Raw genomic sequence first — 24,142 nt, 5'->3', positions numbered from 1 at the left:
ATGCTTGAGTAGTCACTGGAGCTCATTTGCATATTAATTTGCAGACAGATGCTACGCGGTCTTTCTGCTGTATGAACAGAGCCCAGAGTCGGTCTGCGCTCATGCCAGTCCAACTGGAATAGTGTTTACCAAACTGTATCCTTACTAACACAACAGATTTCTTTATTTGGAGGAATTAGATGTTAGCTCAACTTGTTTCCGTGTTGAATTTCTAAACAGCTCTAGTTGTCTGTCTTTGTGGATTTTCTCCTCTAACTTAAATAGACAAAGGTGTTGGGTTTCAATAAATGATATACACTTATTCTGTCCTTTGTCTTTAACCTAAATTTAACTGCTTGGGCTGCAAAAAATTTGCACACTAAAACCAGACTTTAATGCTGATGTAAACATTATAATTTAGTTTACAATAATAGGATTGTATCTCTTCAATACAATATTGAATTATTTCTTCTCCAAATAAGAACTACTACTATGATATGAGGCAACTGATTGTGGACAGTCATTTTCATTACAAGTAGACATATGCAGTTCAGGAGGGGTGTTTACATACATCTACCAGCAGTGAAGGAAGAATACAGATCATTTCTTACGTAAACGTAGCAATACTACAGTAGAAAAATACTCTCTTCCAAGTAAATCAACATTGAACATCTACATTGAAAATGTCAACAAATGTATATGTTGTTATTCATAAAATGTATGAGTACCAAAGAAGTACTAAAAATTCCAAAGACAGTGAATGTTTTACTGTTACATATTATGTTATTAAGTTGTAATTACTAGTACATTAATGTGTTAACAGAATTTTATTCGTGCAATTAGGTGGAATGCTTATAATTGTAACAATTTTATGCACTGTTAAATGTAAAACAGTGCATCATATTTAAGAAGCTAATCATATATTTTGTGCATAAAATCTTAATCTGCAAAGTAATTAAAGTTATCAAATAAGCTTAGTGGAGTAAAAAGTATAATATATACCTCAGGAAAAAGTGTAAAATGTAGCATCAAATGGAAAAAAAAATACAGTAGTAGGAGCACCAGTAGTTCAGTTGGTGGGAATTTGGTTTAGGAACTGGAGGGTCACCCGTTCAAGTCCCTGTACGGACCAAACACGGAGTGTGGACTGGTAGCTGTAGAGGTGCTAGTTCATGCTCCTGGGCAGTGGTGCCCTTGAGTTGGGCACCGAACCCCCAGTTGCTCTGGGCGTCCGTCCACGGGCCGCCCCCTCACTCAGCAAATCTCTCCATTAATACATGTGTATAGGTTCTGCTTGCATGCATTTTTATTTTATTTTTATTTCAGGCCTGTGTGTGTAATGTAATGTATAAAATAACAACAGGAAATAGTGTCATTTCCCCTCAAGGTTTAAAAAAGGTATTCTTTCTTTGTAATGATCCTCAGTTTTGTACTTGTGAATAGTACTCGAGTAAATATTTAGTTACTTATCTCTACTACTTTTTACTATACTGTATGATTTTTACTATGTCACATTTATGCAGAGAGATGAAAAATTGTGAACACATTCTGCCTGTTGTCACAGCCCAGACACAGTGAGCTTGACAAAGAGGGAGGCCACACAAGATTTAAAGTAATTCAAAGATATTTTATTTGAAACTAAGACAACTACATGATATATGCACCTGTCGTCTGTACATCAGTGGTGTTTTTTTTAATGTTGAATGTATGTTTTTTTGGTGGTGTGAAGCCTACAAAGGATATATGATATTGGTGAGAAAGACAGAATGAGGAGCCAGCCTAAATATCCCAAAGGCTCATCTTGTCCAGATACAGGTCATCCAGTTATTGGCTCCTCCCATCTCCACCTGCAGTCAACCTGTTAAGGGAAAAAAACAGAATACAACAGAAGAAGGGCCTCACCCTGTTTTGTTCACTTCTCTCTGGTCTTTCTTTCCCTCATCTTCCTGATTCCTGTTTTCTTTGATTTTCTCCAGAACTTATTACAGTCAGCAGCAGACTGTGCCGCATCATGCTGTGGATGAAGTGGAAGATGGTGGCGGACTCCCTGCGTGGACGAAGAAGGAGGCTGCCCTGTTCCCTCTGGTTCCTCCTGCTGTTCGCGGCTGGAGGTCTGGTTCTCTTCATGCACCAGCGGGATCTGTCAGAGATGGTCCAGCAACATGGTCCAGGTTAGTCCCCACTTCCCCTAAAACAGCCCACGTCTCTACACCGTAGAGAGGATTTTGAGGGAAACTAAAAACTGTCTGAAGTCAAGAGTCAACGGGATGGAGAAGCTCTTAAAAAAGCTCTTAGACTTGAGGGGAGGGGGATAATACTAATTTAATTTTTGTCTAATTTGTTTCACACATTTCAGCAAAAACGCTGCCAGAACAATCTATAACTGCACAGATCAAAATTTTATTTTCATTTTGTGCTAAATCATCATTCTTATCATCATCATCATGTGTAACATGTTTCCAACATAATTCACACATCTGTCCAAACTCCCAAAACAATATTACATGACAATATAATGTAACTGTATCTTTAGATACATTTTTTAAAAATAATTTATGATTTATGATTTAAACACAAACCAGGTAAATAAAAATGTAATTTAAATCCTCTTATCCTATTAAAGTAGAAATATAGAGGCTTTAAAACAAATCAAACACAAAAAGTACAATATAATACACATTGTGATATGTATTGTTTTGTATGCATGCATTTACTGCATCACAATTTAAAAAAGCAAGATAGGATAGATCCTTAATTAGTCCCACACTGGAAATGAAATTTGCATTATTACACAGCAAATGGACATCAAAGCAAGGAATGTGCAAAATACATAACCAAAAAGAACAAAACAAATATTATAAACAAGACACAAAACAGATAAATAAATTTACACTATCTGTACATGGATAATTGTACATTGTGATAAATTGCATGTTATGATAATACAATTGCACAGTGTAATAATGAAATGGCACAGGTTTACATCCAAAAGCATGTCTTAAAATGTTATAAATCTATCAGTCTTTAATAAGTACATTGTTTATTCTGACTCCACAGATAAATTATTACTGATTACCAGGATCCATGATTACCCAGGACCCCAACATGGGGGTTTGTGAGCAATTTTTTAGTTCTATGCAATAAATGCCATAACAACATTAAATTTGGCTCAATAATTTGGTCAAAAGATTATAATTACAGTATAAAGAAAAACAAAGAGCAGAAACTCTTTGAGGCCCCTCTCAGCCCTTATGATAGCCACAACATAGTTCAGTCCGCTCCTGCAGAAGGATTTGTCAAATGTGCAACTACAGCCAAGTGAGTGACTGCTTATGCTGCTGGAGCATCAACATACACTGTCATGTCTTTCCACAAGAAAGGGAAATCAGGGTTCTAAAATGGAAATAAGAAAAGAAAGAAAAGAAAGAGAAAAAAAGCAAACTGAGGGAAACATCTTTTGACTGATTTCTTTCAAAAGTAAGGTGAGCCAAATGTTTTAGCTAAAATCAGCAGTTTGAATCCAGTCAGACAGCTGTGAATTTAGCCTTGACATAAACTAAACAAACATAAATTACTCAGTATTATTGATGAATAAGAATCATAGCTACGTTTGGCATTATATTTATCAACAGTCAACACTAGCAGAGCTTAACATAATGAACATGTATGGCCCTCAGTTTCAGAAAAAGCCAAAGAAAGAGGAGCAGCGGCAGGTCCCTCATCATCTCCTGCTAATGTTGCCGAGGACAGAAAACAAGGTGAGCTCATGAAGAAGCTACCAAAAGTTATTACAAGCAATTATTTCACATCGTGGTGTCAGGGATCTTGACCGTTTAACTTTGAAGTGATATCTAGCCTCTTTCACAGTAAGTTAACAAGACATGTTTGCCATATTTACAATCTCAAGAGCCTTATAATACTACTGGCTCCATGCTAGCTTAAAAACTTAGCCTTCAAAATACAGTATTGTAGATGCCAGATGCTCCACCATCATTTCCAGAGGGTTTAAAGTAACATTAGGTGATCAAGAAGGAGGATAGTAATTCCAAATTTAAGATCATGGTGATGAGAATCTAAGTAAAATAGAATCTAACTTGTGAGTGGTTTAATTATGTTCAAAATAGTCCTACCACTAAGCTAAAAGTTTATTTGTTTTTTCTGAGATTTAATTTTAAACAATATCATGTAACATTACCTATCAGTATTATTTAGCAAAGCTTAAAATCATGAACCAAATATGACTCAGTTTCAGAAACAGCCAAAGAGAGTGGAGCAGCTGCAGGTCCCGTGTCATCTGATGTTAATCCTACCGAGGACGTGAAAAAAGGTGAGCTCATCACTAGTGTCAGTTTCAACTGAAAGGAGTTCTGTGGGGGCCCAAAAACTGCTTATACTTGGGGTCACATCCCCTGATCACAACACAGAAAACAAGGTGAAGAGTTGTGACGCATTTCAGTGTTATCCAGCAGAGAGAAGCATAGACCTTCCAATTCTAAATCAATGCACTGTCATTAGTTTTGCAGGAGGAGGTGCAAGTGGTGATGCTTTATCCATACCAAAATGAAAATACAGGAATGTAGCAGTGTTGAAATTTAATGAGTCATTGAATGTGGTTTCATGATCATCAATATTTTGACCTCTTAACTATAGGATTGAACTTACGTAGCAAGTCTGTCACGTCTGATATCATCACTGTAGATTGAAAGCCCATGTGGCTTAATGATGCTTTCTTGTCTAATGTTAATAAGAGTATTAAAGAGTAGAGCCCTTCATAGAGATCGAGCCCTCCATAAATACAGTCACAAATACAGTCATTTCATGTGGTCCGAATGCTGTCACTCTATTAATTAGCTGTAAGTAGTGCTAATCTGCGTTGTAAATATAGTTTAGGCTGCTGCAACACTGACTAGTATGTTTAGAATTCTGTTATAAGATAGCATTAGCACAAATAGCAACAGAAACTCCACAATGGAAGGGGTCGGGGTGCTGGATGGAACAAACAAACACAGGGCTTTCACCCAGGAAAACTGTGTTTGTGTCCCGGGTAAACCAAAAGTCAGTGTTGAGTTATTTAAACTGTGTAACATATGTCGTATGGACTGTGTTATAAAAGGTATGTGACATATGTCAGGTAACATACATACTTTTTAAGCCAAACCATGATGTTTTTTTTAAACCCACCAACCACAGTATTAGCACCCAAACCTTATGAGAGTGAAATGTAATGAAACTTCTCCCCAAAACAATAGCCATTTATAAGCTGATAACACTTTGAACATACTAGTCATTGCAGCAGGAGCCTAGAACACTGATAACCACAAATAACGCCTATTTAACATTTGAAGTGAGCAATCATAGCCTGAGCAACAACCATATCCTCGGCCACAGCTTCACCCAACACGGCTAGGCAATGTAGCAACAGGGATGATTATAGCCGGTGGCATCGCAGTCTGAGTTTCCAATGAGATCGAGGGTGGCCGTACATTTAATTTCCAAATGAGTCAAACCTTTGTCCCCAGAACGGCATCCAATGTGCTTCTGCTTGGCACACAGCATTAAGGAGATTGGGGTTTAAGCAGCCGTGATGGAAGAGTGTCCTGAGCGTGTAAAACTAAGCTGCTTCATGTCTCAGAAACAAGAGATCAGCGGCTCGCTTATGTGCCTCTTTGGCTTGTACAACACTTTCCACCTAAATGAGAGTAGGATTAGTTGCACGTTGCTGCTGTTGCTGGACTGGCCCCTGACTTTGTCTTCAACTCAGATATTTTTACCTGAGGGACTCACTGGTGATATTTAGCTTCTTGATTTCACAAATTACACATTGTGGTGGTTATTCTACAGTATATTGTCCTTTTGGATTGAACTCTTTAAGAACTCAATTTTACTCTTTTATGTTTGTATCATGAAGTCCAGTAAGCTGTAAATAAACAATGTGTTTGTGGATCTAAAAGAAAATACCACTGAACTGGTCCAGCAGGTTCTCTGGGGACAAAAACCATCAACTGAACCGAAACTTAAACCCACAGAGTTGCAGCGCTATTGTGTGTCAACAACACTGTGAATCATTACAAATATCACAGCAGTGTCACATTCTACAGCAATGAGAGCCACTTAGCCAGAGGGGAATCTCCCCACCCTCTAATTTTCCCCTGATTGTCAGATGCTTTCAGGCACGTTGTCAGGAAGGAAAAAAAAAAGGCCTTTCACAATTATACAAACACACACAGGACGCACACACAGAAACACAAATGCAAAAACAGACAGACACACACACACACACACACATCATGTAAAAAATATAAAAGTGTATTTAATATTCACGACCAAATCAGACCAAGACCCAAAAGAGCTTTAAAAAGTCGGTTCATGCATGAGAATTGCACCAAACTGATTTTTTGTGTAAAAAGAACTAGGTGTGAAAAAGCAGGTGTGAGATACTGTGACTTACATCACTTTAGTGAGACAACATTTTTCAATAGTCAGTATGGATAGTGTCAGTGGAAGTACTCAATTTTAGTTTGAGGTCATGTTTTATGTCCTGTTGTGTTTGTTTGCTTGATGTAATTGTGTTGTGTTTTCGATTTCATACATTTGACATTTAACAGGCTCATTTATTTAGTTTGTTCACATTGGTTCTATGTTCTGTTGAAGTAATTGATATAAGCACTTTCACTGAAAAGTGTATTTCTTGTGTATTAAAGGCGTCTTTTTTTCCATAGTGTTCTATTTTCAAATTTTCAGTTATGATAATATTGTATTCACTAAAATCTGGAAACACATCAGCATCACTAAAACAAAGTCTAATGAGGTAAAACATACAGGCAGCAAGGCTATCAGGTTACAGGTTGTAAACATGCCAACAGTTCTAGATTATCTTATCTTTTATTTACACAGAAAGAAAGTGAGTCCTTTATTGGACACAAAACTACAGCAGGTACGTTAGGACAAAGTTAGATTGCCAAGGTGTTTAAAACAGACCATTTTTTTCTTTTTTTTTGTCCTCCTCACACATCATTGTCATGTGTTTTCATTCATATTTACTAGTATCTCTTGGAATCCAGTGCGGCAACAAAAATTGTGGGGCTGAAGCTTCTTGGTGGTCTTAAAGCAAGCTTATATCACTCTTTGTTAACACCTACTCTTGTCATCTTAAATGTCAGCTGTTTAGAAGAGCTTACCAGTTTCATAAAGCATGAACATTAACTGTACATAGCTGCATACTGTTTTCCGTATCTTTTTTTACGCATTAGTGAGCACTTGACATTGATTTATTGACGATAATTGTCAAGTGAGTTGACATTTAACATGCGTACATTGGAGCAGCTGTTTGGGGGAAACGTCTCTAACAAGCCTCAGGTCATTGATGCTGCAGGATCAGATATTTATAATTACTGTTGCAAGAACAGTTCTATATTAAGACTGATTGAGGGAGAGAGTAAATTAACATTGTCAGTTTGTCATCACACCTTAGCTGCAAATAGCATGATGCAAATAGATCTTTATCTTTTTTAGGCCCTCAACACTTTTCCACTCCACTGTGTCTAAAAGGGCCATTTTCAAAATGTATACATGTTACTCCTATGGTCTAAGACAGTCCAAAATATTAGTAAACACTGCCATCTCTCTCACAAATTTAAATACTAGAGAGTAAAAACTCAAAATTGGGATAACGTCTGGAGCTGCTAAATTAACAGTGAATTGGGAATGATGTTGTAGATGACACTGAGAGCAGCCAGGGGAATGTTCTGAATATATGGGCATGTTTTTTTTTGCATAACTGAGAACGCTAGAATAGAATAAAGCTTGCATGAGTATAAAAAAGAAAATAAAATCAGTGGGTCCACAAGATCAGGCTCTCATTCATTGTGTATGAAGCAGCTTGTTTTTGGCTTTGAGAGAGAGTAGCTTATGTTCGAACATATTGGTTGAACTTTTCTTGAAGAGGGAAATAACATAATGGGTGTCTTAATTTGGGTGGTGTTTATTTTTTTATTTTAACCTTTATTTATTCAGTTAATCTCATTGAGACACGGGGTCTCCTGTTTCGGATAACAACATACAATGGCAATTGACAATTAGTTAAAGACAGACAGATTAATCAAGACGGTACACACAGCATAGGTCAAAAAGTGCCAACTGGGAGCAGATTAAAAATACTAAAAACAGGAAAACTTTGGTGTCAGTTTCAGGAATAATAACATTGGTTGATTTCTTTTTTTGCTCTCTTTTTCTCTTTCATATTTGACAAAATCTTCCTCCAGCTCTCCAGCTCAAGTTATCTTTACTGTCAATTAAAAGCTGTTTAAATTTCCAAATCTCCAAGGAATAACTAGTCGGATATTGACATCATTGACATTAATAAATTCTAAATAATTTCACTTTTCTGTAGTTCACCCTTTCAACGGAAATGGTAGCTATCTAGTAAACAAGTATTCGTTTGTGAACATACTAACATAATGAACACACTTGCATCAGGACATCTTTTCATTATGATGCATTAAGTTCTGTATAAACCGTTAATTCATCGCCTGATATCACTGGACCAAATCACAAATGCGAGTTGCCGGAGCATATAAGACATGATCTTGCAGATTTGTCTGGTTTTCAGGGTTGTCCATTCATGCTTAGCAAAATTAAAAGGGCATTTATTAAATTGCAATATCATATCATTCTACCATAATAAACAATCAAGCAACAAGCTGTATCATGTTTTATTGGAAAAGAAAAACACTTAAGGGACCGACCTCTTTTCAAAAAACCATCATCATAACAATAGATCCTGTTGATCGGAAAACTATGTGACCATATGTGTTGCATGTTGATATGTTAAAGTATTGGTCTTGTTGTCAGTAAGAAGAATATACTGCTTTTGTTTACTTGTTACCAAAACTGAATAACTGCTGACAATGGAAGATATAGCAGCGTTTCATTGATGATTTCTCTCCCTTTTGATTACTAGCCATTTTTCAAGCATGTAGTGTATCTTAGAATAAGTTTTGCAGCCTAAGCACATCCTTTTATCTCATCTGCTATATCGCAACTTGAATATTGAAGTGAGAATTCGAGTTTACTAAATCATGCATGAGACTGTGTGCTGTATACAGAACGCAGCAGCTACACAGTCTTCCCAGCCCCCTTGCTGAAGCACAATGAGCAAGCAGTTTCTTTGCCTTAAGCTATGGTGCTTCACCCCAGCAGAAGCTCATATCTAATAGAGCTGAGTTATAATACATTGGGTGTCAGCTTTTATCTGCCTCCCCCTCCTTCTCCACCTCTTTATTTGGCTTGCAGTGCGCTTTAGAGCTTTGTATCCCATGGTTTAGATGGCCTGCACAATGGTAGCTGTGAAAACTGCAGTTTAACTGGCAACAGTCTCCCCCATGATCCATCCCAAGTAATTGTTTAAGGACAATTGGAGAAACAGCAGCCGGCTTCTCAGGGAGAAGAAGCACCTGAAGAGCTAGCAGTTCAGATAAATTGTCTGCACACATTTACACCTTGGGGTATTTTTCAGATCAGCGTAGCAGTGAGGACCAAACTGCTCTGGTGAGTGGAAGATCAGCCTGCGTGTCGCCTCACAAACTTTAATGCAGAGTAATACATAGATAGAGAAGAGGAGGCGAAGTTCTTGCCCCAATGACTGTGTGCTAGGAAAATTGTGTGTTTAGTAGCCATCAAGTGGATAATAACATGCCATTTGTTAAGTGCTTTGAACAAACGTAGCCTACATTACCTTAAGTGCATACAGTTTAGCATTGCTGGCCTCAGCTGCCTGTGGCTCTGTGGTTGGTACCGGGATCACACTAGACAAAAATGTGCTCTTTATTTGTATACATAATGCTTTATCTTACTTTAAATAGGGGAATATAACATTTTAATTAAAAAAAACAATAGTGTACATTGAAACTAAAAGGCAGAATGAGTAGGGTATGGCTGCTTGCTCTAGGTGTAAATATTGCGCTGTTATGCCGCCTTGTCATTCTGTATATAAGGTACGTTGGCGCAATAAGGGGAAAGAGTGGTCTCGCCTTTGAGCCACCATGGGTGTAGTAACAGCGCTGAAATGGTGTCTTTATGAATAGGATAGCCAGCAGGACGGAACAATGGGCAGGACAGGTGTGATGGTTTGAAGGCGTGTTATGTTTGTGACCCACTACGGGACATTTGAAAGCAGTAGCAGTTGAGTGGCTAACTCAGCAGCATTAAATCTCCGTAAATTGGGAAAACAATGAGATTCAGGGGCTCGTTACCCTCCGAGCAGAGGGCGAGATCAGCCTGCATTTAATGGAGATGGTAAATAACTGTTAATTGCCATGATATGCCTTTGGTATTGTTTGGAAAGTCCTTCTGACGCATATGTTATATAGCACACTAGAGGCCAACACTATTTTGTTACATGTCTTGCAAGTCACACCTCTTGATTCTGCGATGCCGGCATGCATTATGTAATCACACACAAATGATGCCACTGTGATTTGGAGGCATAAAAGAAGCGTCTCTGCAGATACAGACGCCTGCACAAACTTCCAGTGAGGCACAGTTGATGTATGTGAGGGATTTTTTTTGTTGGGACTCTTTACATTTTTTTTTTTTTTTTTTTTAGTTTATTTTATTTTCTTATTTACTCAAATCCTTTTTATTCAGCCTTTAACACAAACTTTGACCTATGCGAACATTATTTTCAAATGCAAACCCCACCAACTCACCTGTAGGGTGAGAATACACAGTCTGATAGTTAAATTCACAAAATAAACGAGAATGATGTAAGAAACTGATTTCTTGCTCTTATGCACCTGTTTTAGTGTTACTATATCAGCTTGTGTTCTGCATTTTTAGATGAATACGTTTTTTAGTTAGTTGAAGACTGCTCTGATGTGTGGCTTTCAGTTAAGATTTTCAAACAAGGATGCTAAATTGAAGTAATTAGTTATGCATGCTTTTTTTTTTTATCAGCCCATGTTGTCATACCCAGCATCCTCCAGCTGCAGAATGCAGGTGTCAGCAATGTTCAGCATGAAAGTGCCCTAACACCTACCTGATGAAATAAAAAACAAGGATGTGAACACAAGTAATTTGTGTAATCAAATCCCTACAAAAACTAGAATTCAGCTATGGTGGAAGATTTCAGATAAGTCTGGTTGGATTATAGAATATTCATATATTTCTAATCATTAGATCATTGTCCTTATCATGTCAGACTGCTATTCAAACAGGTATTCCCTCGTAATGGCTATAATCACTCTTTTTTATCATAACAGTGGATGAAATTACTATGTGTAATGTGAGTGAGATTGCTTGCAGTGATGAACCCACAGAGAATTATCACTGCACTCAGCAGTTCCCCTCAGCTCTGTGTGAGTGTTTAAACTTATGTCAGCCCGGTGCTTGGTTTTCCCAGCCCGCATCTTTACTCATTTGGTTCCCTCTCACCATTCTCACAGCGTCATTTGTTAGCCATAGCAGTTTTCTTTACTGTAAGCTCCCTCCAGATAGCAGACAGACAGTTAGACATTAGCTGGTGAACATATGTGGGACATCTTGCAGCTAAAGAGCCAGATAAAAGAGTGGAAATATGCAGTAATAAAGACTTAGGTGGCCATGAAATACAACTACAAAGGAATGCCACCATAACTCTATCTGCTTCCGGAGCAATGAGCTAAGAAGCTTTTCATACCAATTTAAAAAGTGATTATATGTAAAATGTGCAGGGCTTATGGGCATATATTGGCAGAAATGCTAAGTAATATTCTTAGCTATGTTTTCATTAGTTTATAATCACCTGAAAATAAGAATTTTTGTGGAATGTTGTTTCAGTTATCTCAAAATGAGCCATTATACAGTATCTACACACGAGGAGGTCATCTCCCACAGAGCCTGCCATGTTGTTTCTACAGTGACCCAGAAAGGGCAAATCAAACACTGGCTCTAGACAGGGCAATTCATTTTTTCGTTTTGGCCATTGCGTTTATACATGCTAGGCTTACAGGAGAAATTTTCGTTTTGCTACCTTACTGTTGGATTCTAGTAAAGCCTACACACTGGACCTTTAATGTCAATTAGAATTTCTTAACTTTCTGTGTTTCCACCATTCACAAGCTGTATGGATTGACAAAATAGAAACATCTTATAACAAAGAAGATGTCATCAACACTTTTGATTTTGTTTTATGTCTAGTGTGGATGACATCTACTGTAACTGTAGAGGGGGGCTGGCACAGTGAAAGGCCAAGATCTGAAAATGTCAGACTCCATTGACTGACTCTTCATGAATGAAGTATAAAACTCGCACAGCACTACTTCCCGTCCAATGTTACATGTAATCCCTTGATATACTGTAGCCCAGTCAATTCCACTACTACTTCTGCTATTTAGAAAGACATGGAGACGTAAAAAGTCTGTATTGAGTGATGCAACATTCAGGCAGCATGCCATACAGTAAGCTGGCAGCTGCAGAGGAAGCACAATGTTCAATAAATCACTGAAGAATAAATAGTATAAACTGCCGGAGACATGGAGACAAAAGACTAGACATGCAGGAGAGGTTAGGGAGATACTGGGGGAAGCCCAGAGTCAGAGGTGGTGATCAAGATAAACAATATCTTTAGATGCACACAGGCTTTTTTTTCTTTACTTTGATCATGCCAAGTTTATCCTGAAACACTTTGCTTTTAAAAAGCAGGCCATTTCAAATACAGTAAATGGAAAAAAAAGGAATAAAATTAATCATCTGGCTGTCCACTGTTGGCGACCCCCCTCCAACCTCCCTTCCCTCTATCTCTGTCCACATGGAGCCTGCCAGGAAGCGGGCATATTGTTTCATGCTCGAAGGTAAAATTTGATCTCTCCGTCAGAGGTCCAGTAATCCCTTAAGCCTTGTCTGTTCTCAAAGTCCAATTTAGCTGTCTCTTAGTGTAATTAAATTGTGCTGATGACCCTCGGAGCGTTGCAACTGCAACATATTTGAATGCAAATCCTCCGCTGGATGTTTATGGAAAAAGCAGAATGTTATTTTACCCCGATTTTCCATTCTTTCATCTGTGTGTGCAAAGCTTCTTTAACAAAGCCTGTTTCTGATGTGCTGGCACTATCCCCTCCATTCCTCTCAGAGCAGGAAGATCATTGGAAAGCAGTTCTTGGCAAAGGCAGCTCCATTACAGTGATTTTTAACCAACCTTAAGTTTAATTTACTCCATGAGAAACAAGGGGTCTTCTATCTTTGGAGCATAACGACATACCTTGATTAGAATGCTATAGCAGTGCAGACCAAGCTTTGCCATCCTGCTCAGTGTTGGGATCACATGACATCTGGCATGGGGCATTCCAGCAAGTATTATAGCCACCGCGATTCCATATTCAGCTCTGCCTTCCCCTGTTCCCTGGGAGGAACAGGGGAAGGCAGACCTTACGGGAGGCCTCTGGGATCCCCTGAAAAGAAGAAAAAAAAAAAGGAAAATAAACAGACTATTCTCATGCATGGGTATCAGGTGCATGCATCACCGTCTCTCCAGCCTCTTCCAGACTTTGGCCATGTCAATTGGATTTAAAATGGAGCCGCTCAGAGGCAACTGCAAGGTCATGTGGTTTTCCATTAACATTAATGCCCGGGGTTATGCCACAGGAGCCCAGCAACATAATCTGTTTTCCCTGCCATCTGATCCTGCTCACCAATGGCCTCTACTATATGCCAATCTATACAAATAGATTTTATTTTTCACATTTGTGCTCCTGCAGAGGTCAGTGTAAAAAATATGTGGATAGTTACAAAAAAGAGCACTTCTGAAAACTTAGGGATAGCTTTTTAGAATATGTAGCCCTTTTTACACAGTGATCTTCCCTTCCTGCCTCCTTTGTGCTTTCTCACATAACCAAACAGTGGCAGCAACAGTCTGCTCCAGTGTGTAATTATAGACTGAATTCCAGCATCCCGCAGTCAAAAGAGATGTGATGAGCATGGCATGTAACACAGCAGCCTCGGCCTCTAGTGTGTCATACAACATATGTGGCACCAGCGCTTTATAAACAATAATATTGGCATGACATTGCAATACAAATCAATTATTGTCTGTGTTATTTGGTGGCTGATCTTGTCCTCTTCACAGAGGGTAAGGAGCTCTGAAATCCAAAATAGTTTTCCCAAATTGCAGACATTTACAACTGCCGTTCTCCTTCTTTGATTTAGCCGCTACCTGGTACTTTTTAAATCTCCCGCGGTATGTGGCACACCAAACACATCGTCAAAATGTTACGCATGTGCCGCCCATGATCCTGTCCTGCCGGCTCTCCTGCTTATATAGACATTGTTTCCACAATGTACTACCTTCCGTGGCAGATTAAAGGTGAGACCGCTCTGTCCCCCCATTGTGCAACAGTACATTATATACAGAATGGCAAAGCAGCATAAGGGCGCAATATTCCCACCCTGAACAGGCAGTATTTAAGAGGCTGTTGTTGCTTGAGTTATACAGCAACTGTTAAATGAAGGCTGTAAAAACATGCTTAAAATTGGAGTGTTTGAAACACAGTTTCTCTTTTATATCGTAAGAGAAAGGCTACCCTGTGTGGCAGAGTCCAGTGGGAATGGTTGTACAGTCTCAAATCACATCACTGCAGCAGAGCTTTCCACTGAACTGTTCTTCACTCGCCAAAGTAAAAAAACTTCAAAACAGCTGATCTTATGCTATCCAGAAAACCATGAAATATGAAACGCAGATCCAAAAGAAACCAGAGGAAGGATGAGAGGGAGGACGTTGATTGAAACAAAAAATGAGAGGGAAAACATGCTGTGATCTTTCTTTCAACTCAGCAGAGTTGAAGATGCATCTTTTGAGCCACTGACAAGCAGACAGGGTCTGGACCCCGACTGAGCAACAGGACATGGCCTGGCCGTCCTGCTGGTGGTGGGGGGGCTTTCAGGTTGGCCTTTTCCATAATGCCACGCTGGGTAACATTAAAAACTCCAAAGGAAATAAAATAGAACAAGGCTAGAGCACCAGGTGGTTCCAACAGTGAGGCTGATTTTTGAAAATGTCTTTGAAGGCCGTAATCACAGATGCTGCCTCTCGACGCCGTCAGTCTGTCCCACACTATGTCACCGCAAGAACCACAGCTGAGGCTCAGTACACTCTGTGGCTGTGGACACAAAAGGGGTTCATCTTTTGGAAGACAGTTTTAGATAAACATAGACAGTTGGGTCAAGGCCAAGTTCACAGTGACATTCATTCTCCAAATTCCAATTTTCTGCCCATATCTGATAGTTTTGGATGACTGACCATATCTTTTTTAGGATGGAGCCCATATCCAATAGCAATAACTAAAAATGATTTCAAAAAACATCTGTGACAATGTCACATCTGCTTTCCTGCTTCTCCCACTTAATTGAATACATATCAGTTACAGAATGAGGCTCTGAGTTCTGACTGACCAGAAGCACCGGGAGGCCGACTGAGACACTGCAGCAATGCATGTATTGTTGCTCCTCTGTAATTATTACAAACAGGTCGGCCTCAGCAGCACACAGTCACTCAGAGTCTGATTAAACTCAGCACTTGGCTCCTTGCTCATGATGACACTGTCCAGGCTGTCAGTGTCCGCAGTCGATCTGCTATCAGTCCGACTCTGAATCTTCAGGCATTAAGAGACGTCTTGTTTCTATTGGAGCACCAATTAATCAGGACTCACCTGGTTTTAAAATCTGTTTAATAACAGCAACATGGCTGATACCGATATGGAGTGAAAAGTAATGTATCCAACAATCTGAAGGGAGAAAAAAAACAAGATTTTGTCAGTTAATGTTGCATTTCTTTGTCTTATTAGTTCAAAAATTGGTCAGTTTCAAAGAGAGTAGCTGATTTATTTTATAGCAGACCAGGTAGAGCAGCTATTTTTCAGTCAGACAAATTTGAATCACTGAATCAAGCAATGCACTACAAAGCCTTGGTTATATTGCAAAGTCCACACTATGTTATACATTACCTACAACATGCATGTTTAGTCTTTAACAGCTTGGCCACCAAGCTGGTGCCTTACCCTTAACTGATTTTCAGATATTTCTGGGTTACATTTTTTAATTTAATTAGTTAACCAAGATAAGACTGTAATATTGGATATCTATTGCAATTTAGACAACACAGTTATCAGCTCAGATACTTGGAAAAGTTAATCTGCCTCATAGTAATATTATAACATTAAATTTATTTTATTTTTTCAGTAACTGTTAGCCAGCTTACTTAGTTTAGTTACATTATTGCTACACAGTTTACACCGATGCACACATAGAATAGCCCAAAACATTTCCAGTAGGAGAAACGTGGTGCAGGAACAACACTGATTTATAAAACGCAAACAAAAATCCAAACCAAATACAACATGGAAACATATAAATGGGTTTTTTTTTCCAATTTTGGAAGACTAAGGCCAAATGCAAAATAGTATACAAACCTTTTATTTTTTAATGTCACCTCTTTACTCCATTTTTCTTCCTGCTCCAAAAACAAACATGTCTGTCTCTTTCTGGGGTTGAAAGTCAAGCTGTTCCACTTAGTGCTTCACCTAGAGGCCCGGAGAGCTTTTGTTGTGTTGATTGTACATACAGCATTTTTCTGTTGTATTTGGATTTTTTTTAGGTTTTTGACTTTTCATGGTTACTGTATTTGTAGTGTATTTGCTGTTAATGTCTTAGTTTTGGCATTCTGTGGTGAGTTTTTTCATTTGTAGCATGTCTCTGTTGTATTTGTTTTGGATTTTCATGTGTTTTTTAATTGTTATTTTTTCTGAAGCTGCAGCACTTTCCCCGTGCTGAAATTTTTTTTAGTTGTTGCAGCTTGTTTGCCTCTGTTTGCTAGCATAGATACTGTAGATTTTGCCAGTGGAAGAAACAGTAAGCACCTGCTAATCCTGGTGGGTTGTAGGCAGCCACGTGTCTCCAATACAGTTGCACTAGATGCTCCTTTATACCAACGTGACATTAATGCTTGCATTCAATTTATTAGTTCATTCTGAACACAACAGCCTTGAGAGTTGTCACTCCTCTGCTTCGACAGTTTCTCTGTCCTTGCGCTGCCAAGGTATGGATATCAGACATGGTGTGATATATCAGCTTTTGTCAAGAGAGACAACTGTTGAAGTGTCAAGCAAGCAAGATAAAATCTAGACTTAATTTAATCTTGTGACAAAAGATACTGTGTCATACCTCTCCCTTAAGTAAAGAGACAGAAGCGATTAAACAGATTGATCATACAGGTAACCTCAGTGGAGTATTTAACCAAACCAGTACTGTCTACGGGCCTAAACGTAGGCAGTAATATTTCAGCTTTCCTTTAAGTTGGTGCAAATATTATCTACTCTTATGTCTGTCTGCAGTCTGACAAAAAGAAACTTTGTCTGCAGAATTAATTTCATCAGACAGCTCTGATGTGTTGCATAAGCTGTATGATTTTTCTAGGATCACTGCCTTCGTATGAGTCTGTTCATATCAAACATAATGTTCCTTTCAGAAAGCTCGTCTTCACCACTGCAAACACATCAGAAAAGCAAGAAGCCTTGTCTTAAGTATTCCCAACCATGAAGAAACTTGTAAGTTTGAGCTTTGTAGCCATCTTCCAGGAGGCATGAGAGGCAGTGAACGCCATAGATAGGAAGAGACATACAAAGAGAGAGTGGGAGGAGAGAGGGAGGTTATATAACCACAGTTCTCACCAAGGAGACATCTCGTGGCTTCAAAAGCAAAGCAGTGATAATAAATGCCAATGTTCAAGGTTTTCATCCACTCAGGATGGGAAGATTATGCAAGACGAGTTAATGTTATCAAAACAAAACTGTATATTTTATTATTCTGTTAAACAGATCAATTAATATCTATGAGTATCAAGTGACTCTCTTCCAAACATAATAATGAGATACCCAAGGCTTAGATCCGTTATGAAAAGTTATAACCTGCTCCTACAGTATAGTGAACTCCTTAAACCACATTAATATGTTTTTTCAGAGCCTATCTGCAGCTTTGAATGTTCCTCTTTATTTAATCATCTGTTTATAGACGAACAGCTTTCAGATTTCTGCGGCATAATATTTGAGCCACTGAAATGAAGTCTATACACTGCGCGGTGAATATAAGAGCTTGGACAAAAGGCAGCTTTAAGACCAGCTGTCATATCAAGGTCGAAATGGAACATAAGAAATTTCATGTATTCTTTGTGGAACCTCTGGGACCATGCTGTTTCTGAGAAAACATCTCCACACTCCTCTGCAGAGCTTGTTTCTTAGTACCATGATGTTTTTGCAGCAACTTCAGCAAAGGAAAAGCTTTCCTCTCAACACTATCTGTATAAGCTACAATTCTGTACAAGCACCATGCCATTCTCCACCCCTATTATGGTCCATGGATATTATTCTGAGAGGGATTCCAAATGATTGTTCCCAAAGGACAAACCCGGCCTTAGGATCTGTGATCCGTCCCTCTAGAGCGAAGCCAGCATACCCATTATCAAATCAGACTTGAACCCATCCCCTGTCTGCCAGAGAGACATGTTGAATGGATATCATTGTGCACTGCTGAGGCTTCCATCACTGTAATCCCCCTACAAAGTGCAGGCACTCTTAGAGGAAGATGAAAAGAACGGAGGAGAGAGTGGCCTATTCACCGTGTGTGTCACTGCAGAGGGCACAAGGAGGGAAGTCGCCGGAATCAGTGGCCTGAGCAGACGACTCCTCAGCCCTACCCTGACCAGAAAAGAACAAAAGATTAAACCCTCCTGCTATCCAGAGTGATAACAAGCTGTCAACTTCTAAAATGTAATCTGCTGACTCTGGGAGGAAGTGGCGGTGTCAGTGGAGTGGGCCGCCAGCTGATGCTTATCTCCTGAATGGCGTGCCATTGATGGAGAGAGCCGTGGCCCTTCTGGCAGATACACAAAAGACACCTCTGTCTGCCACCAAACAAAGAGGTCCACACGAGCAAAGGAATCCATAGCGAGCCAATTTTCGACATATTTATATACATATATCCCCTCCAGACCTCGTCTCTCTCTCTGATGTGGGCCACAAAGAAAAGGTGATGGAAATGATAAACGACATGAATGGAAGCCAATAGAGTGGAGATAATGAGGCATTGCCCCTGACAATGCTGACAAGTGATGGGAGGCTCCCCTCTGTCAACTTGTCTTCTGAGCCCTTCCACTCTGTCTGGGCACAGATTGTTAAATGTAAAAGCCATATTGCTGCCAACACCAAGTCCTAATGCACACTTCAGTGGGCAGTGAGGTTGCGATATGGGAGCTGTCACCAAACTGCAGCCAGTTAATCAATCCAACCTGGGCATTCTCCAGCCTTTTAACAGGGGGATTGCCATACAGCTAATCGCCTGCACCAACTGTATCGCTCTGTCTCTCATCAACCTTTTGCTGCCCCCCCCACTTTGTTTCCCCCAAATGTTACAACTCAAAAATTGCTTTCAAATTGCCCAACGGAGCTGCCAGATGGCTAATAAAACCTGCAGGGCCATCTTTGATCATATTAGCTATTAATATTGACAAGCATTTTTTTTCTTTTCTTTTCTTTTTTTTTTTGTTGGACGTTCATGGGGGTTGTGTCTCTAATAACGTAAAGAATCTAATTTTCTGCTACGTACAAAAAGCCACTTACAGTTTCAGTAGTTATGGCAGAGAAAGAGAATTAGTCACACAGGAGCTATTTCGGGCTATTTACAATTTGATTTCAGACTAGAGCCAGAGGGTTTTCCCTGGTGGACTTGGGGGCTATTGATCCTGAAACACCAGTCATATGATATGAAATAGATACTCTTTGTTGTTTTCCGTACAGCCAAGTGAGAGAGAAATGACTTTGACCTGGTGCTATTTTGGATACCTGGAGTCACTTTGTGCAGGCTGGTTTGATGGTGTCTGGTGCCCAGAAGGACCGATCGGTGATGGTCAAATAACCAAGAAGCAGAACAAAGTTGTGAATATTTTTTTCCGACAGCAAATGGTTATACAGGAAGAACAAACTGTGTATTAGAGGTAGTCTAATTTTGTGTAAATAAAAATAAGCAATAGAGAATAGCTGGAAAAGTGGGAATAGATTTAAGAATTTAAGCTCGTTGAAAAGCTGATGCTACACTGCGATGCTGGCTTAAATGTGTAAGAGGAAGGTGAAGTAGTAGGAATAGCTAGAAAAGTGGGAATAGGTGAAATTAGTGTGAACGTCATTGCAAAGTTTAACTATACCAGTAAAGTAGAAAAGGAAAATGTGGAAAATTATGTTTTTGGAAAAGCTGATGCTACACTGCAATGCTGGTGTAATTTGTAAAAATAATGTTAAGAAATAGGAGTTGTTAGCATCTCAGTTTAGATTGTTAGCATGCTAACATTTGCTAATGAGTAATAACAACGTGAAACAAAGTACAACAGATGCCGACGGTAATTTTGACCTGATAGTGGTGCTAGAAGAAATGTCAATGGGTCAACATTCTTACAAATTCATCGTCCTCATGAACGTCAGCAACAGCTATAACTGCAGTCCATCCCGTAGTCTTCAATTTAATCTAATAACAACTCCAGATGTCATTATGCCAGTTGGAATCACCCCAGTCAGCAGAATTAATCCTCTGGGGAACATCATGTCTGCACCAAATGTCATGGCAGTGTATCAAATAGTTGACCCTAACCCAAACCTAACCCATAGGACCAAAGCGGTAGACGAACTAGCCGACAAACTGATCAACCTGCAGCTATACACGTACTGCTTACATAGTTAGACCTTCTACAAAACAATAAACAATTTTAATTTAGTTGTGTCACTCTCTGTATTGAGAATGTTTTAATCAAATGATCAGCCCTATTAGTATGTGATCAGTGTTATGATTTATGATGGAGGGCCTCCCTTTTGTTAACGTTTACTGCTAGAGTAGCTACTATGAACAACTCTTGTCTTGAGGTGTAATCCACATCACTTTTGCTAAATAAACAGTGGCAGTTTTTGGAAAGTATCAGTAACTATGAGCTTGGCCTTGAACGAAGAAGTCAGTTTCCTGCCTTGCGGCTGAGTCACTGGTCTGGTAAAGTGCGTCTGTGCCAGATGCTGATGTTAAGTGAAACCAGAAAAACAAAGAAAGGAAATGATGTAGAGTGAAGAATCTGTTATTTGTCTTGTTTGATTATTTTTGATATTTGTGCATCCTGGGGTAGATTGGCAGCGCATAGGTGCTTTTTATTTAGCACCATTCTGATACCCTTTTAGACACATTGATGAGGGAGGAGATTCCCTTAATTCTCAATTTTGAATCCCTGAAAAAAATGCGAAATGTGTGAAACACCCTTTTCTCCTTATATATAAAAAGCAATGCCGAGTTGTTCCTTTGTATGACATTTAATTTCCAAGCACTCGAGAAAACTATGTTTGTACTGGATAGATCCCAGTGGGTTTGTTTATTTTTATATAAAAATAATTAAGGTATTTCTAAAAAAATAGCATCTTAGAAATTGTACATGAAAATAAAAAAAGGTAGACACTAGCAGAAATTTGCAGGTGGCTTAAATCAAAGTGATGTTTGGCTGTCCCAGCATCATAATGGAGAGCATTTTTGGCCCTCAGGCATGTATAAACTAATTTTAGTTTAGTGTAGAATTGCATCCACTGGTGCTCTACTGCATTACCAGATGGATGTACATTACATTATCAGGGTGTGTCACCTGAAGTAATCACGTTTAGCTGTATCCTCATAGCAATAAGGAGTGACACTGGGAAGATTTGCAGTGCAAATAGCTTTTTATAGCTTTTGTTGGAATATGACTCCATGTCAAGTTACTAAAAAGAAGATAATTACAGAGCCCTCCAATAATTATACAGCCAAAGTTCAGACTTCAGATCTAAACTCTCACATCACTTTGTGATCACTGTCATTCTTCTCTAGTCAGTCTCTAGTTCTCTAGTTTTTTTTTTTTTTTTTTGAAAAGACTATATGTGTCGGCCATTAATTAATTCAGGTACAACTTTACAATCAAGTAACATACTCCATAATTTGTTTTTCTGTAGGCAACCTACCAAGTGGGGGTATTTTACCCCAAATACCAGCCCTTACACAGTACTTCTCACTCAAACTCAGCTCCAAATAGATTTTTTCAGCAATTTTTTAAACTTTAGTCGTCCTGTATCAAATGTCATTTAAAAATTTCATTTTTAACAGAATTATTGAACCCCATGCTGTTTTTTAGTCATGTGTTAGTGAGCTTAAAGTCCGGGCATGTTAGTCTTATCTTATTCAAAGAGACCTAAATATTTTAGTACAGTTTCATTCAATAAAAATGGTTGACATTTGAGTCTAATTTATGCCTCCACACCAGTGACAGCCGTAGCTCGAGAATGCCAAGATGGAAATTGTTCAAATTTGTCACAAATATACTCTGAGACTCAGTGGTGAATTGATTAGATTTTGGTGGTCGAAGGCAAAAGCTCAAGGTCACTGTGACCTCCTCCATCTCACTCTTGACCGAGATATCTCAACAACACCTTGAGAGAATATCCTCAAATTCAGACGAGGAGACATTTGATTAGATACTAAATTTGTGACACTAATCTGAAGTGTCCATCTAAACTGTGGTGATTGTAGAGATCTCATTTGCTGCCAGGGGAGAAGGTGTTTGAAGCATCTACGTTAGAATATGTAGTGTTTTGATAGCAACATCCCCATTTGAAGTCTGGACAGACATGGATGTAAACTGTTACTCTACTGGCTTTTGGTGGCATACAACTGCAAGGCGGTAATTCCAATGCAGTCATCAGATTATATTAAATGTTTTCATTTTTCAAACTACATTTTAGTCTCATCTCTTTTTGGCAACAATATTGCATGTGGGCATAGTTGAAGTTGGTGTTTAATGGCTTTGGTGCTGCCTCGTCAACATCTTGCCCTTGTCAAGGAAGAAAAGGTTGTTCAGGAACATATTTAGTCATAGTTTTCGTTAATGAAATTGACAGTGCTCTAAAGCTTTGTCCTTTTTAGCTAATGGCTTTCAACAACCCAGAGGGGCCATTAATGTCAGTTGTGAGGATGTAGCAAAACAACCTCAACTCCATTACTTACTCTATTACATTGTCAGGCGATGACCACATCTGTGATAAGGAGACTTTTATAAAATGAGAAAATTAGTGCTTATTTTGTCATTGACTGGCTGGATTCTTGAGGGTATGCAGTTTTTTTTACACTTGACACAAAAATGAACCTCCATAACACTGCTTGAGCATATCTGACACTCTTGAGGTAAAATGAAATGGAGGAATTTATCTGGGGCTTTTTTTTTTCGTTTCTCTTTTTTTGCAGTATATGCGACTGCCTTTTAACACAGCTTTCACATAAAATTGAAAAGCTTTCAGGCAGCTGCCAGGCAGTTTGCAGCCCTGTTTCCCTGAGTCAGAAGCATTTTTGCTCATTGTGTTTTACTGCATTAGACTGAGCCCATAACAGGTACAGGCCATTAAATTACATCAAGACAAATTGAGCTATTCACTACCCATTTCCAATTTTCTCAGAGGTTGGCACGAAAGAGAATTAGACATAGATCCCCTTATATTTATTTCCTGATATCTCAGTAAGTCTTTGAGGCATTTTGTCTTCCTCTGCCATAAAACACAGCACTGCTTGTTTTATGAGACTGGCTTAGGTGAGGCACAGGCCAAAGGACTTAACCACCATATATACAGTAGGGTTGTCTTACATTTCCAAATGAAGTTGTATCACAGTTAGGGATTTTGTCCTCCTCCACTGGAATTGATACACTCACTCTACTGTGTTTGTCTCACCGGCCCCTTGGCTTATTGGTTTCCTCAGACAGTCGAGCCACGGAAATAAGAACCCCACCTCTCACACCTCCGTATATTGATTATGAATCAGACTATATTTCATGACAGAGCATTTCCTCTTTTTTTGCCAACTTCATTGTGGGTGTTTATGTGCAAAGAGGATTCCAGAGGATCCATACAAAATGGTAGGAGCGCTGTTAAGAAATAAGCCCACTTCAATAGAGGGATTTGCAGAGCCCACTCAGAGGTAGGAGGGAGCCTTTTCAAAGCCGCCCTTTTTCTAGTGCTGTTTACTGCACTGTACTCCACACTGTGACTGGCACCACTCGGCTTGTTTCCCTCAGCCAACAGGCTGCAGAACCAGCACCACATTC

The 24,142-nt window shown here is 39.1% G+C and overlaps 1 protein-coding gene across 2 annotated transcripts in view; it reads left to right on the top strand.

Moving 5' to 3' along the window:
- Positions 1-24,142, top strand: part of LOC121944666 (carbohydrate sulfotransferase 8-like) — a 200,018-nt gene that overhangs the window by 54,132 nt on the left and 121,744 nt on the right. Inside the window, exons 2-4 of one of the 2 annotated variants that reach the window (XM_042488543.1) lie at positions 1,956-2,150; positions 3,657-3,737; positions 4,226-4,306. In XM_042488543.1, the coding sequence (XP_042344477.1) occupies positions 1,991-2,150; positions 3,657-3,737; positions 4,226-4,306 (322 nt within the window). In that variant the 5' untranslated portion in view covers positions 1,956-1,990. The remainder of the gene's footprint in view (positions 1-1,955; positions 2,151-3,656; positions 3,738-4,225; positions 4,307-24,142) is intronic. The other variant, XM_042488552.1, reaches the window with a different exon arrangement.

Source organism: Plectropomus leopardus, chromosome 1 (assembly GCF_008729295.1).
Source record: "Plectropomus leopardus isolate mb chromosome 1, YSFRI_Pleo_2.0, whole genome shotgun sequence".
Taxonomy (NCBI): domain Eukaryota; kingdom Metazoa; phylum Chordata; class Actinopteri; order Perciformes; family Serranidae; genus Plectropomus; species Plectropomus leopardus.
The sequence above is the reverse complement of the archived record's forward strand: the minus strand, read 5'-3'. Positions and strand labels throughout refer to the sequence as shown.